The sequence below is a fragment of the Dipodomys spectabilis genome, unplaced genomic scaffold, assembly GCF_019054845.1.
Source record: "Dipodomys spectabilis isolate Male_0828 unplaced genomic scaffold, ASM1905484v1 ptg000140l, whole genome shotgun sequence".
Lineage (NCBI taxonomy): Eukaryota > Metazoa > Chordata > Mammalia > Rodentia > Heteromyidae > Dipodomys > Dipodomys spectabilis.
The window spans coordinates 4,932,149-4,950,573 of record NW_024870817.1 but is presented as its reverse complement, the minus strand read 5'-3'; the positions used below and the strand labels follow the sequence as shown (position 1 = coordinate 4,950,573).

Below are 18,425 nucleotides of genomic sequence, written 5' to 3'. Positions count from 1 at the left end.
TATTGGTATTATTTGAATCTTCTTGTCAAATAAAATATAATTTATCTTATTACTGTGATATGACTTGTCTTGATTTAATCATTCAACTATAAATCCTGCTCAGTGTAGCTCACATCCTCTGCTCAGGCTGTTTCATGATTGCAGAAGATGTGCCAGTATAGTTTATCCAGAAAGTGTGATTCTATCTCAGCAGACACAGATCTTCCCTGCAAGTCTGTTCCATATCTTGTCAAATTACATCTAGATTGTATAGATGTAAAAATTGATAGCTTCTTGTGTGTGCACAATAGCAACAGTTAAGAAATGTTTCTCAAATGGAATTAGAAATGGTCTCTAATATCCATTAGTACCCACAGGCCAGAAGATACTTTCTGAACCTATAGATCAAGATTGGTGATCCTATCCACTAGATTCTCTGTGCCATTGTAATTCTGGGCCTACTACAAAGTGTTTGTCAGCAAATGATATTGTTTGTTTCATTTACCTGTCTACTTGTTCATTTACAGTTTGAAATTATGAAGAAGGTATTGCTAATGTTTAGCATTTTAGTAAATTATATATGGGTGTGTATGTGTATGTGGGGTGTGTGTGTGTGTGTGTGTGTGTGTGTGTGTGTGTGTGTGTGTGTGTGTGTGCATGCTCACATGTGCACCAGTTGAATTCAGGGCCTGGGTGCTATCCCTGAGCTTCTTTGGCTCAAGGCTAGCATTCTACCACTTGAGCCACAGCACCATGTCCAGCTTTTTCTGAGTAGTTTACTGGAGAAAGAGTCTCATGACTTTCTTGGCTGAGCTGGCTTTGAACTGAAATCCATAGATCTCAGCCTCCTGAGTAGCTAAGGTTATGGGTATGAGCCACTGGCATCTGGCTATGACTTATATTTTATAGGTGACTTTTTAAATTTTTCATATGATTAGATTTGAAAAAACATACAGAAAATCTACTTTATAAAATTTACAGTGAGAATTCATGCTATCAAGTACTATGGAATTGGATCAAATAAGTATATAAATAAATGTTTACTTTTGATTAAAAACTGTAAACTATTAATCCAATTATTAGAATATTATTCAATCATACCAATGGCCTTTCAAAAGCAGAAAGGATACATGCTTTCCTACTAGTCTTTATATTCTGATTTTGAAAATTTCTGTAAATAAAATTTAAAATTAAGATAAAGGCTGTCTCTCTCTCTTTCTCTCTCTCTCTCTCTCTCTCTCTCAGAAAAAAATAGGTATTGACCTATTAGGGAAGGGATGAATATGAAATGGTGGAGTCTGCTCATACCTTGTTATTGTTTTATACCTAAGAGACAAATAATCTTTTTAAACAAAATGGCCTTATGCTCAATCCTGGAGATTAACTGACACAGAAGACAAAGCAGAACAGCTCCAGTGGTAAGGATCTTTCCTGGAAACATCTGCTACCAGCTGAGAGTGTTTACAGTTATGCAGCAGTGGCAGATGTGCTCAGAGCTGTCCATCTGCATGCTGCTGGAAGTCTGGGGCTAGGAAGCTGGGCTGGGCAGTCAACAGAGGATGAGGACACTGTCTTATCCCAAGGTTGAGAAAATGCAAGTTAGTATACCATAGCAATGGTTTCTTTCTGTGGTACTATAGGACCAGTACTAAGCTAATTTAACTTGCAAAAGCAATAGTGTAAGTGGTGAGACTATTCTAAGAAATGTAGCTGTTATTACTATTTTATAAAGGGGAGTGATTGTTATAAGGATAATATAGAGAATAAATCATTTACAGACTTGAAAATAGTATTAATAAAATATTTGGTCTAGGGTGAAAGAAAGCAAATAAAAATTTTTTAGGTAAGGTTACACTATATATTCCTGGTCACAAACTCCATCTATATCGAAGGTTTCAAATTTGGATCCTGCTTCTTTAGTCTCCCAAATGCAAAGCATATTCCCAGCTGAAGCAAAATTCTTATTTGTCCTCTGTTTTGTTATGGATTTGTTTCTTTTATGTTCACGAGAATGAACATAATGTTCATGCTCTCTAGAAGAAAATTGCATTGTAAATAAGTTATTTAAACTCATCTACAACTCTTCAAAAACTCAGCTCTTTTACTATATTAATATATGTCCTGAACTTTCATGAGAGATGTAGACAATTGTCACTTATGGAGTTGATTTTTTGTGGAATACATCATGGATTACTCTTTACTCGAGAAGTTTATACTGTTGACTGAGTTAGAAAACAGGTATCTGGAAGCAAAAAATAAATGGTTATATTTGTGTTGATATTTAATGTGTTCACATAGTTTTATTATTGAAGTTTGATGCTGTATTGAGCAGTCAAGTGACTGGGATCTTGTATATGTCGAGGAGAGATCTAATAATAATGCATTTTTATATCTAGGACTCTTCATTATATTCATGGACTCATGAGCAGTGAAGCTAATGCACAGGGGAAAACATTGAACTGCCCTTTGAAAGTGGAGATAGGAAGAGAGAGACAGGGGACCAAAATCAATAGTGAACTGATGAGTTTAGCCATCTGCAGAAGTTCACCCTTAAGTGATTTCTGCAGGCAGTCACTAATGGAGATGAATGGAACTCCCAAATTCAATCAAAATATTTGGATTGGAATCTCAACTTAGATTCTGCAGTAATATGATAAATTTTGTGATACATAAAGTAATCATCTTAACAGAGGAGTACCAAGTTGTGTGTGCATATATATATATATGTTATGTATATTCATATATGCATTCATAGACGCATATATGCATATGCACCTACACATATATGTATATACACATGCATATATATATATATATGTTTACATGTATATATAAATATAGATATGTAAGAGCAAGAATATGTGGTAGCTAGTGGCTCCCACTTACAATCCTTTATACATATATATGTAAGATAGCATCATGTGATATATCTATATATATATGATATATCTATATATGTGATTATATATCATATATATATATATATATATATATATATATAGTTTCCCTAGACTCATTTCACAGACACCTCCCACACACACATACACACAGACATAAACACCCATGTGTTTGCAGGCTGAAACTGGCAGTTTTCTTCACACATACAGGGAAGAGAAACTGACTTAGAAGGTAGTTGTTTACATTAATAGAGGTAATAATGCAGCTTTGAGGTAGGGGCTTCTGGACATAACCAAAGCTTAAATTCTATATTCTTTGAATTATTCTTTTTATTTACTCACATGTACTTCCAATATATGCTCATAAAGTAATGATAGAGTTTGTCCTTCCAGAGGAGGACAGGGAGGAATGCAAATTTGCTGTCAGTGGGTCAGGTTCATATCCTTTAACCTCTTCCATAATCTTACTTATAAAATTAGAATATTGCAGTATTTAGCTCATGGATCTGTAATTACAATTAAATCAATTGATGTACTTAAAATAGCTAGACTCTATTTGGCTCAGATTATAGTCAGTTTACATATTAACAACATAAGATACATGAATTGGGTATATAACATTTGGGGGTTACTATGAGCATATATTCATTCTATTTTACACCAACAGCCTTAAGTACTAGCAATTCATATTAGTTTGATTCAGTAACCAAAAATGATCAAATATTCTTGAAAACATTAAAATCATATTTCAATCAACTATCTGTGGCATCTTTAAAAAGAAAGCGAATAATCCACTTTAATATCTATTACAGATCATTTATGTTGGCAGTACTGACCTTTGAACTCATAACCTTTTGCTAGCACCACTTATTTAGTTGGCAGTCAACAATTTTTGTCACACCTGAAGCCTTGAAGTTTTCTTGCTGATTTTCTTGAAATGGAGTCTAACAGACTTTTCTTCCCAGGCTGACTTTGAACTATGATTCCCTGGGTCTTAGCTTTCCAAGTAGTTAGGATTCTGAATGGGAGCTGCTAGCTCCTATCAATATCTGCCTTTTAATGATGCAATGTATAGTATAAAGAAATATAGGAATAATAAAATTTTAGTATTATATTACAAAGTATGTTGTTGGTTTTGCACTTATATTTTGAGGTAAATGAAAAAAATTATGTCCAGTTTTTAATTATACAAAATATTATTATAAAATGGTTCATTTTTATAAAAGCATATTAAGGGAACAATTCTGGACATGATTTGTTAGGAAAAAACTTATATAAATGTCTTATTTTCAGAATTTGTAATATATATTGCAGTGTCTTTTTAATTCCTGAGAGCATGTTAGAAATGTGTGAGGATAAGTTTATTATTTTATAAATCGTTCTCCAAAGAGAAATATGCCCATTGTTTCAGTATTGAACACATCTGCATGCATTTTAAAAGAATAAATATTTGAAGCTATATTTTATATAGAAATAAGTTATTTAAGAAACCTGATATTAAAGTCATCAAAGGTTACCAAATGTCATACTCAAATCTTATAAGTTCTGTAACATTAGCTGGTAGAGTTCTGTTTAATGAGATCTGGTCAAATTCCCAGAATAGACATGCTTTATGAATCTTTGAAAGTAAGTGTAATGACACCTACATAAATAACATCTGTGTTCATGAACCATTGTTAGTATTGTTTCAAAAAAATGTTTCCTAAAGGCTTAATGTAGAATGTGGCCTCATGCAATCACAGTTAAAATAGTCTCAAAAACAAACAAACAACAATAACAACAAACACAGTGCAGTGCAGGGTCTGCAAGTATAGATTCAAAAGTTATGGAAAGCCATGGAAGAAGACTGAAGTTGGTAGTCTTTCAGATCTTTCCCAGGCAAAGTGTAGGCAGCAGCAATTTGAAGAAGAAATCACAAGTTAATATGCTGCCCTAGAACACGTAAGCGTAAATGTTACCCCTCATGTCCGCCAGCTATTGAAGGTGAAGTAACTCAGTCACTTTAGTCAGCAGGAGTATAAGTTACATAGAAATGACTGTCTCTTGAAGAATAGTCCATTTTTCAATAAACAGTGGGGAAAATGTTAAGGATTTTTTGATGTTCGTGGAGCTATTGACATGGCTTATCTCCCCATAAATGCACTAAAGTAAGTGCAAGGATGAAGGATTGTTAAAACTAATGGTGTAATGTTGACATATAGAATGAAATCAAAGGCTTGGATATTAAAAGTAAGAGAAAAATTGAAAAAGAAACAAAGGTTTTAATTTATTTTATAATTTTACAAATAGTCAATTATACCCACTGCTATACACAAACAATAGGGAAACAATGTTGAACAGAATAAATCCCACAGGAAAAAAAAATAACCTCATTTAATTTCACAAATGACATAAGAAATACTCAGTAGCAATTATCCTGTGCAGCAATTCTATCTCTGTAAACTCTTTTTTTTCCTGCTATATACATTTGAAACAAACACTTGTGCTTTTGCCTACACAACAAAACAGTATTTAGTAAAAGGCGCTACTTTGATGGAAAACACAATCCGAAAATTGCTATTGAAGTAATGTTGCCAGCTGATGACTTTTATTCCTTTGCCGTTTTCCTTTTCTATTATTTGTTTTGATTTTGAGGGAGTTAGACACAGTAGTCTCTTACTGTAACTCTAGGCATAGACAACATAGAATTCAGTTATAAAGTGGATTTCCCTTAGCAGGTTAATAAATGAAGTCTCAAAAGAACTTCTTTTTTTCTAAAGTGGCCTTACTTATCTCCAGAGTGATTCTCAGTTCAGACCCTGAAGATGTTCACATAACACAAACCTAGTGTGCACATATTACAGACTTGGTGTGTACAGACAAATACACATATATAACATTGTATATATATGCATCACACGAGTCTATTTGTACTACATAGGTATATTTATAGCACATATAATAAAATATCTATTTCTAGGTGGGATTTGTTATCTTTTATTAAATACAAACAATAACCTCACTCAATTTTTAAGACATTGGTATATTGATACTATTTGACAGGGAACGTCCAAAAATTGTAGCCATAACAACTAACTATACATAATTTTCCCCACACCCCTTCCACAATTATAGTCCTTACAATAACCACATGAAGACAACGCTTTTATGAATCAGATCCACATTCTATGCAGCACAACTAGCTGGCTCAGAAATAAATTAACCTTTTCTTTGAAGTAGATTTGAAACTAATTGGTATTTACATTACCCCAGCTTCTTTTTTTAAATAAATCACTTCTATAAGCATATATGTAGAAATTCCATTAACAATTGATTTACAATTCATATGATACACAGCACATGAAGACATGGGAATGCTCAGCATCTTCTTTCAGGCAGGAAAATTTCCCCAGTGGTCTCATTGGTCCTGTAAACTAAATCATTAAGTTTGCCCCGAAAATCTGATCCTGACTCACTTTTTATTTCAACAACTTAATTCTAATTATAGAACATGGAAATGTTTCCTTGGCCTACTCACATCATCAACACAGTAACAACCTAAAAACCAGGAATTTATTAGTCAGCTGCCTGAGCATTGCCAGGGACAGGGTTAAATCATAGAAAATTAATAAAACATTAAAGCTGTGAAATATGATACTATCAAGAGATCAACTCCTAGATAGCTCAAGTATAATATATGTATATATGTAAATTTTGATTTTTTCTGATCACTTACACACCTGTCAGTTAAATCTCAACCCTTTTTTTCTTCTTGATCTTAGTCTTCAATAACCTCCTTGCCATTTTCATATAAGAAGGCTCCAGTAGACAATGTGGGGGAGGGAAAAGGAGGAAGGAGCAGATGAAAATGTGTATATTATTGAATGAAATGGTCCTGTACAGTTTGTCTTCTTTGAGCATTAAATTCCTTTAATTGAATTCATTCTTGAGTACTGAAAGTTCCCTGAGATGAACAAAAGTAGTTTCTGCCAAATCTCAAGCCCTTTTTTATGCTGAGCATTTTCTGATCTGGGCAAATATTTGGAGAACACAAAGCCTAGGGTAACAAATCAAGGTGAAGAAGTTGAAAGGCACTACCCAATGTGTCTATGAGACAAGCATCAACACACAGAACAGTGAATGGCAGACATGTGTTTGCTGTAGCCTTAAAATTACTTAAATACACTTGTTTGAAAATGCACTAAAAATGGCAAGGTGTCTGGCTGCTGCTTTTAAGGACATACTATTAATGAGTGTCCAGGTAGATTTTTACCTGTACAAATGTACAATTTCTAGATTTCTTTTTTTTTAATTCATGCTAATGGCTATAAGAACATTTTATTATAAGCAAATACTCCAATCTCAGATTCCGAAAAGCACTTATTGTACATTGTTTTAAGCAAATCAGACTTTTCAACTTAATCTTTAAAACTTGTAGATATTTATATTTAAAATTTATATTAAGTTGTATTATTTTAGCTACTAGCTTCCCCTGATGCACTCTGTTTTGCATTTTTAGAGACACATGAATTCTCAGAAAATATACTCTTCTGTATCCCAACATTCTTCTATACTTTAAAAAATAATACCATGTATCATTAAAAATATTAATAAGCATATTACTGTGAATTTCTTTTCCCATGATAATAACATGATATATACATACACATATGAATATATCATGCTCTTTATTCATTTATCATATTTTTCTCCCTAAGAAACACAGCACATATCCTTCATGCTATTTCTTTCCTCAAATTGCCTTCCCCAAGAAACAAGAAGTCATGCTAGTTGTTTCAGGACAAAGTGGAAGTGAGAATTCAGAGCTTCTGCTTTCAAAAGAGGTTATTACCATCAGAATCACCTACCAGTAGAAGTTACCAGAAAACTAGAGTGGTGGTCAAGTCTGTTATTCATTGTTATTTTAAAACCCTTTATGAATAATACCATGTTCAGTATCACACATTCAGTATTAATATGACTAAATTTAACTGAAAAATATTAGTCAACTTAATTCATTTTAAGTGCAAAATACTGACACACAGTTCCATTGCCAAGCTTCTTAAAATTAATCATCTCAATTATTAAACAATACTCGTGTTATTTCTATACTAAGAAATTTAACAATGATATAAAGACTGTGATGACCAGAGAGGTATCGAAGAACTAGAGGTCACATTTCAGATATATCAGTCAAATATTATTCTAAAGGGCAAACTGCTTCCACATATTTTTTGTTTTGTGAAATGTAAAAGGCATAACATAAAAACAAAGCTTGAGTTTGGAAATTTTAAAATGCTTAGAGTCAGTTTTACAGTATAACAATATGTTCATGAAAGAAGAGTGGTTTGCTGTATAGAAATATGAATATAATCTTTGGTACCAAAAGTGCAATTTCTGCTAAATTTCCCATCTTGGAGAGCATGTGACATGTCTCCTTTAGAATGGTTCACTTTAGAATGGGATGATTCACTTTGGTTGGTACCTTCTTACACCATTGGAAAGTAATGTGGAGGTTTAGACTTGTGCAAAATAAAAATTTTAAAATTGGTGTGATTGCTCTTTTTTAAAAAAATGTAAGAAATTTAGAAAATATTTGATTTTTATTTTTCTCATTCTTATATATTTTCCATTTCTATATCTCAGAAAAGGATTTCTAAGCACCCAATACCCAAACCAAAGGAGTTTTGATTACAAGAAAACAATCAAAACATAAATAAGAACACAAAACACATGATCAGACTCAGAGTCCCGACTGAAGGCATTTACTTGAGTGGTTTGATCTGATGGACTTCACTGCTCAAACTGTTTTCATCAAGATTTCTGTTGACAAGGGCGATCTAACTTCTCAAGAACTGAGCTGTGTTCATTCGTGGGTTCCTCGTTTGATGTGCTTGGCATTGCAGTGGCAGCCAGACAGTGATGAACATATTTGCTTTGTTGCTTAATGATGAGTGCATTGTTGGATCTTGTAAACACTACTGATTATACATTCAGACTGTATTCTTAGTGGAAGTGGCACTTACTAGGACCCATGAAGTCAAAATATTGAATTGTTAGAGCACTTAGCAGGTATTTCATCAGCTGGTCATGGATTTCACATGAATTTCCTTATCAATTTTTTCAGTGAACAGGTAAATATTGAAAGTAAGTCTTACTTTGGATCCTGTTTTCAAATCTTCAGAATCATCTTTCATAAAGAAATGTATGTTGTGTCTTTTGTGTGTGTGTGTGTGTGTGTGTGTGTGTGTGTGTGTGTGTTTTCAACTGTGCTTTATTGCTTCATACACTTTCCTGTTGTCAGTTTTAGAGCTCCTCGATTATGCAGCACGTTTAATGTTTTGAATTCTAATGGCATTCTGTGAGGACTTGCATTGGAAAAGTACCTATATTTTAAGTCATCATAGTAATGGTATTTGACAGCTTTTCCATTCAAATCTTTAGGGAATGGCCAGAATCCATATAGATGAATTTCGTCACAGAATCTTGTAGCAAGTGTATACATGAGGAGGCCTGTGCTTGGCCGTTTGATGGGAACTTTATTTGTCAGCCAGTAACTAGGAGAAAACAAAAACAAAAAAACAAAAGATCAGAGGAGTTTAGAGTGACATAAAATGGACAACATATCAAACATGTAATGTGGAAATTTTAAATGTATCTTGTGACCAAATATGTTAAATGATTACTGAAAAATTAAATTTTAAGCATTTAGAAAGTCTTGTATTTTGAAGCTATCCTCATCCTTCATTTCTGTTTATTTATAAGATATAAATCACCAGGGGACTCAAATGAAGGTAAGTATTGTTTTGAATATCAGGATCAAGATGGATTATCAACACATATTTTATAATATACAGAATAGAATCTTCTCAGAATGGATTAACTATGAATACCAGAGGTGATATCAAAAAGGTTGGAATTAAATAATCCTTATAGGAAACATTAATTTGAAATTATACCTACATATTTTCAGAATACCTAACATTTGAATTAAAATTCCAAATAAATAAATACCTGCTTTCATTATGTCAGATGAGATTTTTGAATCCCTAAGTTGAAAATTCAAACTATATTAAAAATATTAAAAGCCATATTTTGATGGCACACATCTGCAATCACAGCTACTCAGGAAACGGAAGTAGAATTATTCTGAGTCTGAGATGAGCAGAGATAAAAGTAACGTGACCCGACACCAAAACCAAACTGATGAGCTGTGAAAGTGGCCAAGAGGTAGAACAATAGTTTAGCATATTCCAGGCCCTGGATTAAATACTCAGGACAACTAGATAACTAAGGAAGTTAAAAGTATTACCTCCACAAGTGAAAAACAAACAAACAAACACTAATAATATTGAAAGGGTGACATTGATCAAGCTATATTGTATTAATAAGTTGCTCGGTTAAGTGACACAAAATCCAATTTATTGTATTCATATGTTACTTTGTTGAATATGTCAACTCATTTTACAACTATTTAAAGATAAAATAAAGATTTTTAAAATACACTGTAGGATAATTGATAAGTCATATATCATCTATACAGTATAATACTGAAATACACGTTGCTATGTATTCCAATGCTTTTAAGAATTTCATAATAGTTAATTACAAAAAAACATTAAGATAATTCAAAATGTTAAATCTACCATTGTTGCCCAAGTCTTTTGGCCTCAAAAATATGAAAACTCTTAAATAAATCATCACTTCTACTGAAAAGGGGTTTTCCATTACTTTTTGACATATTCATTGCCTTTAAAACAATGAGCTAATATGAAAATAACTAAAAGGGGAAGAGTGTCTATTTCCCTTTACTTCACAAGTTGTCCTATTGTAAATATAGTTAATGGAGTTCTTTCTGTTTGTCTTCACTATTGATTTCAATTTGAGGTAACACATATCTTAAAATAGAAATGTAGAAAAAAATTGTATTACTACGCATTGCTCTAGTTAATGCATGTGCTTTTGAATTAAACAGTATTCTTTCATTTTTGTATTTTTGAAAAATGAAGCCTTTCAAAAGAAAACAAGATATATTTTGAATACTGAATATGAACAAAACAAACTTGAAATGCTATTTTTCTTCAATTGCTTCTAGATGTACCATACTTCTAAACCTCTCCAGACACTTCCACCACAAGAACACTTCACTGCGATTCCCTATTTCTCCTTTCTAATTTTTTTATTCTAATGATAATTGGCCTGACATTTCTTTTCTCTTCTTCCTTTTTATTTTTCTTTTGTAGTGTTGGGGATGGAACCCAGGGCTTTCTGTGTGCTAGATGAGCAATCTACCAATGAACATTTATGTGCCACAATTTGACCCAATCCCATTTCTACTTGCTCTCATGTGTTGGATAGCATAGGGTAAATATTATAAGCTATGTAAAATGTATTGATTTTCGTTGTAAAGAGCATATGTAAGGGATTTTCAGATTAAAAAAAAAACACCTAAAAATCTTTCTCATTACCCATAGGTACCCAAACTGAGTAAAAACTAAATTTGTACATAGTTCAACTCATGAAAGAAACACACAAGGTGAATCTATTCAGAAACGTAGTTAGTCTCCATTTGAAGACCTGAGATTGATGTAGCCTGAAATTTTCTGTGTTCTAAGAAAGCAAGTGCTATTACCATGAACAGATTACTATAGGAAAGTTTTGTGAGTATGATCTGTAGTAATAAATGTCAGAAGGAGAAACTGGTGAATAAAATTACATTTATTTATAAACTTCTATGGTGGGTTTGCCAAATTGAAACTCAAATCATAAGGAATATTTTATGGGAAAATAACAATGATTGCAAAATATAGCAGTATGAAAATTACATTGATTTTTCTCTAAAGTGAGTAAAACAACAGTAGTCTAAAATAATATAGTTTTATTAATTCTCAGGGATTCCAAGTCTTATCAATAAATAATTTTTAACTTCTAATTTGGAAAGTACAAGTAACTGTATTTAGATACATACAAAGACCCAAGTGATTTCTATATGGAACACAAATTAACTACAATGTTATAAAGATAAGCTGAAGGTGAAAATAATTTACTTCAACAATTCAAAGCAGAGATGTGTTATCAGTCAACCTTTTTGATCCACAGTTGTTCCTGAGGTACTACATTCAAAATTCATGACTGCTCCCTAGCCATAAAAGAAATGCAAATCAAAACAACACTAAGATACCACCTCACCCCAGTTAGAATGGCTATAATCAAGAACTCTAACAACAACAGATGCTGGAGGGGATGTGGACAGAAGGGAACCTTACTTCATTGTTGGTGGGAGTGTAAACTTGTTCAACCACTTTGGAAAGCAGTATAGAGGTTCCTCAAAAGACTTCACATAGAGCTCCCCTATGACCCAGCAATCTCACTTTTGGGCATTTACCCAAATGTTTACAAACAAGACCACACTAAAGCTACCAGCACAACTATGTTTATTGCAGCATTATTTACCATAGCTAAGATCTGGAACCAACCCAGGTGCCCCTCAGTAGATGAATGGATCAAGAAAATGTGGTATATATACACAATGGAATTCTATGCCTCCATCAGAAAGAATGACATTGCCCCATTTGTTAGGAAATGGAAAGGCTTGGAAAAAATTATATTAAGTGAAGTAACCCAAGCTGAAAGAAACATAGGTCCCATGGTTTCCCTTACTTGCAATATCTAGTATATGTATAAGTCAAGCAGAAAAGGTCAGATAATGTGATGTTAGGAAAATGAACCCTTAGATATGTATTTAAATGTTTTTTTCTTTCATTCGTTTCTAATGCACTTATAAGATTATTTCTTTGTTGCTTTGTATGTCCCTTCCCCACAGTATAACCCCTGCTTTCACTATATTTGATGTCGGTATAATTTGTGGAGGAGATGGGGAAAAACAAGTCGTTTAAGGATACAGGTGGACCCGTTGCAACTATGAGAAGTACAAGTTATGTCGAAAACGAACTTTACAACTTTGGTGTGTGTGTGGGGGGGGAATTGGGTGGGGGGGGGGTTGGAAGGGGGGAGGCTGGGAAGGGATGTGAAGGGTAAACAAAGGAGGATGCTGCAATGCTTGATAAGAAATGTACTCATTATCTTGCCCATGTAATTGTAACCCCTCTGTACAGTATGTTCACAAAAAATTAAAATTAAAATTAAAAAAATTCATGACTGGTTCCAATGCTTGGGGGATAGAGCACCTTATTTAAAAATAGTAGAGAACTTCAACATTTTTTTGTTTTCTTATACCATATATGTTAATCTATGCAGACTAGTTCATCTTCACAAGAAAAAGTAAATCTTATGTTGTTTGGATTTCTAAACTTCAAATTATTACAAAGTAAAAAACTATTCACTTATCAAAACATGTTTGGAGAAACAATAAAATAAATTACTTATCTGACAAAGTTTTAAAATGCATCACTGGAAAAGTAGATCTTAACAAATAACAGAAAAATGTAATAGATAAGGTGAAAAAAATTTAAAAAGGTCTTAACTAAGTTCACAGTAATAACATTCTATGAATCCGAAAATCACAGAAGCCTAAAGGAATATTGTTGGAAAGAAGTACTGTGAGTTTAATGATGTGCTCAAATTTTATAGGCAGATTGGAATGATCAAGATTCAAGATGTGGAACAAATTCCACATCTGTGAAAGACAAGGATAAATACTCTTTTCCAACTCTGTTACTATATCCAATTAGATATATAATAATATTGTAAGCCACACTAGTGAATACAAGTTCAAGAGTCATACTTAAAACTACCTAGCTACATAAAAGCTGACATGAAGAAATTAAAACTTTTATGATGACTTAATTCAAAGTTAGAATACTGACTTGTTTTAAAATCTGAATTAATAAAACTCAATTTAAAATATCATTTATTAAGATAATGAAACTTCTCCACTGAAATTCAGTACAATAGGTGCTAATTTACCTTAAAATTATATTTTTAATAAGATGGTTTAAAATTTAGCACAATTATGTTTATCGCAGCATTATTCACCATAGCTAAGATATGGAACTAACCCAGATGTCCCTCAGTAGGTGAATGAATCAAGAAGTGGTACACACACACACACACACACACACACACAATGGAATTTGATGCCTCCATCAGAAAGAATGACAAAACCCCACTTGTTAAGAAATGGAAAGACTTGGAAAAAATTATATTAAGTGAAATAAAAGTAAGCCAGACCCAAAGAAACCTAAGTCTCCTGGTTTCCCTTATTTGCAATAATTATATATGTCTAGGATAATCTTACCAGAGAAACAGAAAAGGTCAAAAGCTATGAATATATGACCATATAAGATGATGCTAAGTGAAATGAACCCCAAAATATGGACGCAAGAGGTTTTTCTTTTGTCTTTGTTGCTGTTGTTTTTAAGTACTATATGATTTTTTTTACTCTTTTGTATGTTCTCCCCCCATGGTATAACCCCTGTTTTCAGTGTATTTGATTCCAGTGCCCTGCATCTTGTATATACATTTTTCTAATTTGGGGAGGGGAAGGGAAATAACAAAATGCTGAAACATGGACACAGGCTGACCCCTTGTAACAATGAAGTATACAAGACACTATGTTGAAAATGAACTTTACAACTTTGGAGGGTGGTAAAGGGAAGGAGTTGGAGAGGTGGGGAGGGAAGGGATAGAAGGAGGGGGTAACAATGCTCAATAAGAAATGTACTCATTATCTTACACATATAACTGTAACCCCTCTGTACAGTATCTTTACAATAAAAGATTAAGAAAATAAAAACAAAAAAGAAAAGCAAGAAAACAGCAATATATTTATTATCAAGTAATCCAGCTTACATGTACTTAATTTTTTTTAGGGAAAATCAGGGTATAATCCATGAATCTGTAGGTGATTTGAAGATGTAATGATATAATGGGAAAAAAATTCTGACATGTAACATATAACAAGAACACAGACATACATGAAAAGTTGCCTCCTCTGAGTCTCCACATCATTGTATCTTACAATATATTATGATCATTTATACACACATAATTAAGCTAATTCCTGAAGTTAATTTTTGTCTTTGGTGATCCTTCCTTCCTTCCTTCCACAGTAGAGGATACTGAGGCCTGGGTTTGGGAAAAATGTAATCACATGATTAAGGTCCTGGAGGATGTAGGTGACAAAAACTTAATTTAAGATTAACTCTGGGGCTGGGAAGTTGGCTCAGTGGTAGAGTGCTTGCCTTGCATGCATGAGGCTCTGTGTTCGATTCCTCAGCACCACATAAGCAGAAAATAGCTGGAAGTGGTGCTATGGCTCAAGTGGTAGGGTCCTAGCCTTGTGCTGAAGAGCTGAGGGACAGTGCCCAGGCCCAGAGTTTAGCCCCCACAACCGACAAAAAAAAAAAAGTTTAACTCTGCCTTGCTGTGCAAGTATTTTGATTTTAACTAACAAGGCCATAGGTTCCTCAGCTTCTCTAGAGTTTCATTTTACAACAGAGTGGACTGGGTTGAAAAATAAGTTCTATAATCTTATAGTAATTAGTGATTTAACTAGTGGTGTGGTCTATGCATAAAGCTTTTTGGCACTTTCATACTGGACTCAATTTTCCTAATGCACACTCTCAGAAGTGTTCTAAGTCAGAAGATGATTTTGGTTTCAGTATGTAATTGACCACATTTCAAAGGCCAAAGGTGAAGACACGATTTCAAAGGGTAAGAATTTCCATGAGGAAATACTTCTTAAAAACATTGTGAATTGTCATTAAAATGAAATCATAAATTTGTAATCTCTAGAGATCACATGTCAATATACTTTTCATTGTGCCCTTTATATACAGAGCTCTGTAGTAAGAAAATGTACAGAAAGTCAAAAAAATCTGCAGTGGTCCTTCACATAATACAGTGTTTTATAAAACTTTATAAGCTAAGCTCATTAGAGGCATACAACAATTACAGAAAGGAAAAGGAATTGGGAAGTTACTGTAGTCTATGTTCAGAAGAAATTTGAATAATAATTCTGTAGCTTGATCTCTGTGTCATATCTAGCAAAAATGTATGCTATTTGTATCTTCCTTCAGTCAGAATATCAACTTTTTTCTTTCTATGTAGTTATGTATTATGTCAGGTTGACTTTAGATACAGTGGCCAAAAAAAAATCCTAGGTAAACTTATTTTGTGTTGATTTTACAAATTATCTCATGTGTTATTAGTGAACAGTAACTGCTTACTATAGTAATTCTCTCTACTCTGATAATTTCAAATACTCCTAATCATCTTAATAAAATCCTGTGATACCAGGTTTATCAGAGCTATGTGAATAGCATTTGACAAAGTTAGTTAAAATTAGACATAATTCTGACCTTCTGTTTTTATTTTTGCCTTTAAACATCAGACGTTGAACGGACTACCTATTCAGACAATTGCTGCATATTTGGCACAGTCTTACCACTAAGTAAAAAGTTCTCTCCAATTTAGAAAAATGAATAAGGACTGATTTCTTTTCAAGAAAAGATGTACAAATAGCTATCGTGTATATAAAATACATTCAATGCCATCGGTCATGAGGGATCAATACCACAATGAAATCCAATTCTACATCAACTAGAGTAGCTACAATAATAATTTTTAATCAATTGCGCATGGAAAATTAAAATCATAAAGCTTCTTTGGAAATAGTCTAAATAAGTTTTTTCAGAAGGTTAATTATTAAGCTATTATAAAATGAAGAAAATCACATTCCTGGATAAATAATTAGAAAAAAAAAATCTCTGGCCAAATGTCTGTTTGACTCCCGTGAGTCCCCTTTTCAACTAAGCCTCAATACTGGCCTTCTTTGTTCATCCTTGCCTAGTGCAGTTTTAAAAGATACCTTGCTTCATCATTATAATGTGAATTGTCCACCTTTGCTGAGAAATCACACCTGATATGGAATCAAGCCCTTTCATGTCTGAGTTTTTAACCTGTCTTTAAGAACATGTCTAATAGGCCTGCTTAGCATTAATCCCCTTATCCTTAATGCTTTTCTTAGTAACTTTTCATGCCTCAATCTGCAATTTGGCTAAGAGTTCATGCTTGTCCAGGTATTCTCAAAAAGAGTTCAGTTATACTTGAGATCATTTTTTCCCTAATGAAAATGATACAGAATAAATTCTGTCTTTAAGTTGTTTTTTTCCTCTTTAACAAGACTCTAGGGAATTTAAAAATTCTATTTCTACAAAATCTTGCACATAAATACTTAAATTGTTGTGATTACCAATGACCTCAATGTAAAAGTAACTCATTTTTATCTAATGCAATGAACAAGTATAATGGGATATATGCCTAAAATCAAGTTTCTCATGATAATTAAAAGGAAGTGCATAAATAGCAAAGGAGGAGACTTGTAAAAGATGTTCCAATTATATGAAATATCTAGAAAAGACTAGTCCATTCAGACAAAAAAATAATATTGGTAGCCAAGATGAAGGCTCAAGAAACAGGAGAATATCTGCGAATAGAAAAAGGCTTTCTTTTGGGGTGAAGTATTCTACAAGGATTATGATGGTGATTAATCAGCTCTATCATTAAGCCTAAAAAGAATTCAATTTAAATATTCAAATATATGAATTGTAAGCCAGTGATGCTATTAAGAGGAAAGAAATATTATTAAATTGTTTTCAACACTAAAGAATTGCATAATTGTGAATTTTATCCTCAAAGAAACTCTGCAGTAAACTCTGCAGTTTTATAATGGAGATTATCCAGCTACAATCATCAATGTATCTATTTGTATAAATTATGAATACATGCATACATACAAACATATATATCTTATAAATAATTTTTAAAAAAGAACTGGAAATAACTGGGTGATTTCATTATATAGAAAAATTCAGGGTCTTAGAATAAAGTCACCTATTACAGTATGAGTACTGAATTTTTCACCTTTTGAGATGTAGCTGTTCTCGGGTTCCTAATTTGTAAAATAATGTTAAGTGGTGTTGCTGTATAGAATTCTAAATGACACTTTAGTAAATTATTTTTATATAATAATATATTTATATATTATTTACTCTGGGCATAGGCTCTGTCCTTGTGCTCTTTAGCTCAAGGCAAGTGCTCTACCACTTGAGGCACAGTACCACTTCTGGTTTTCTAGAGGTTTACAGAAGATAAGAGTCTCACGGACTTTCCTGCCAGGGGTGGCTTTGAATAATGATCCTGAGATCTCAGCCTCCTGAGTAGTCACCGGCTCACTTTACTTAAGCCTAGCTTAAGTAAAAAAAAAAAAAAAAAAAAAAAAGATTATATTGGCTTTATGTTATAAATTTCAATCACAATACAAAGGCATATTTATATAATGTCTGGTTAGTTTTAGATTGGCTTTTGGTTTTGTTTTAAAATGTTAAAAACAAGTTTTGTCCTGTTTGTTTCTTAATTTTTTGTCTTATTTGTGTATCAGTCTTTTGGTGGGTTAGGAGGGCAAAAAATGGTGGGACAGGGTGGACAAATACATCAGTGGTACTCAACAGACACTATGTTGAAAAGGAACTATTCAATGTGTGGAAAGAGATGGGAGGGGGAAATTAAGAAAGAATGAGGAAAGGTGACATTGTCCAAAAAGTAATG

The 18,425-nt window shown here is 32.9% G+C and overlaps 1 protein-coding gene across 2 annotated transcripts in view; it reads right to left on the bottom strand.

Moving 5' to 3' along the window:
- Window positions 1-5,117: 5,117 nt before the first annotated feature.
- Window positions 5,118-18,425, bottom strand: part of St8sia4 (ST8 alpha-N-acetyl-neuraminide alpha-2,8-sialyltransferase 4) — a 93,332-nt gene continuing 80,024 nt past the window's right edge. The window contains exons 5-6 of one of the 2 annotated variants that reach the window (XM_042690833.1): window positions 9,103-9,412; window positions 5,118-9,070 (exon numbers count right to left, since the gene is read on the bottom strand). In XM_042690833.1, the coding sequence (XP_042546767.1) occupies window positions 9,130-9,412 (283 nt within the window). In that variant the 3' untranslated portion in view covers window positions 5,118-9,070; window positions 9,103-9,129. Of the gene's footprint in view, window positions 9,413-18,425 lie in introns of both variants that reach the window. The other variant, XM_042690832.1, reaches the window with a different exon arrangement.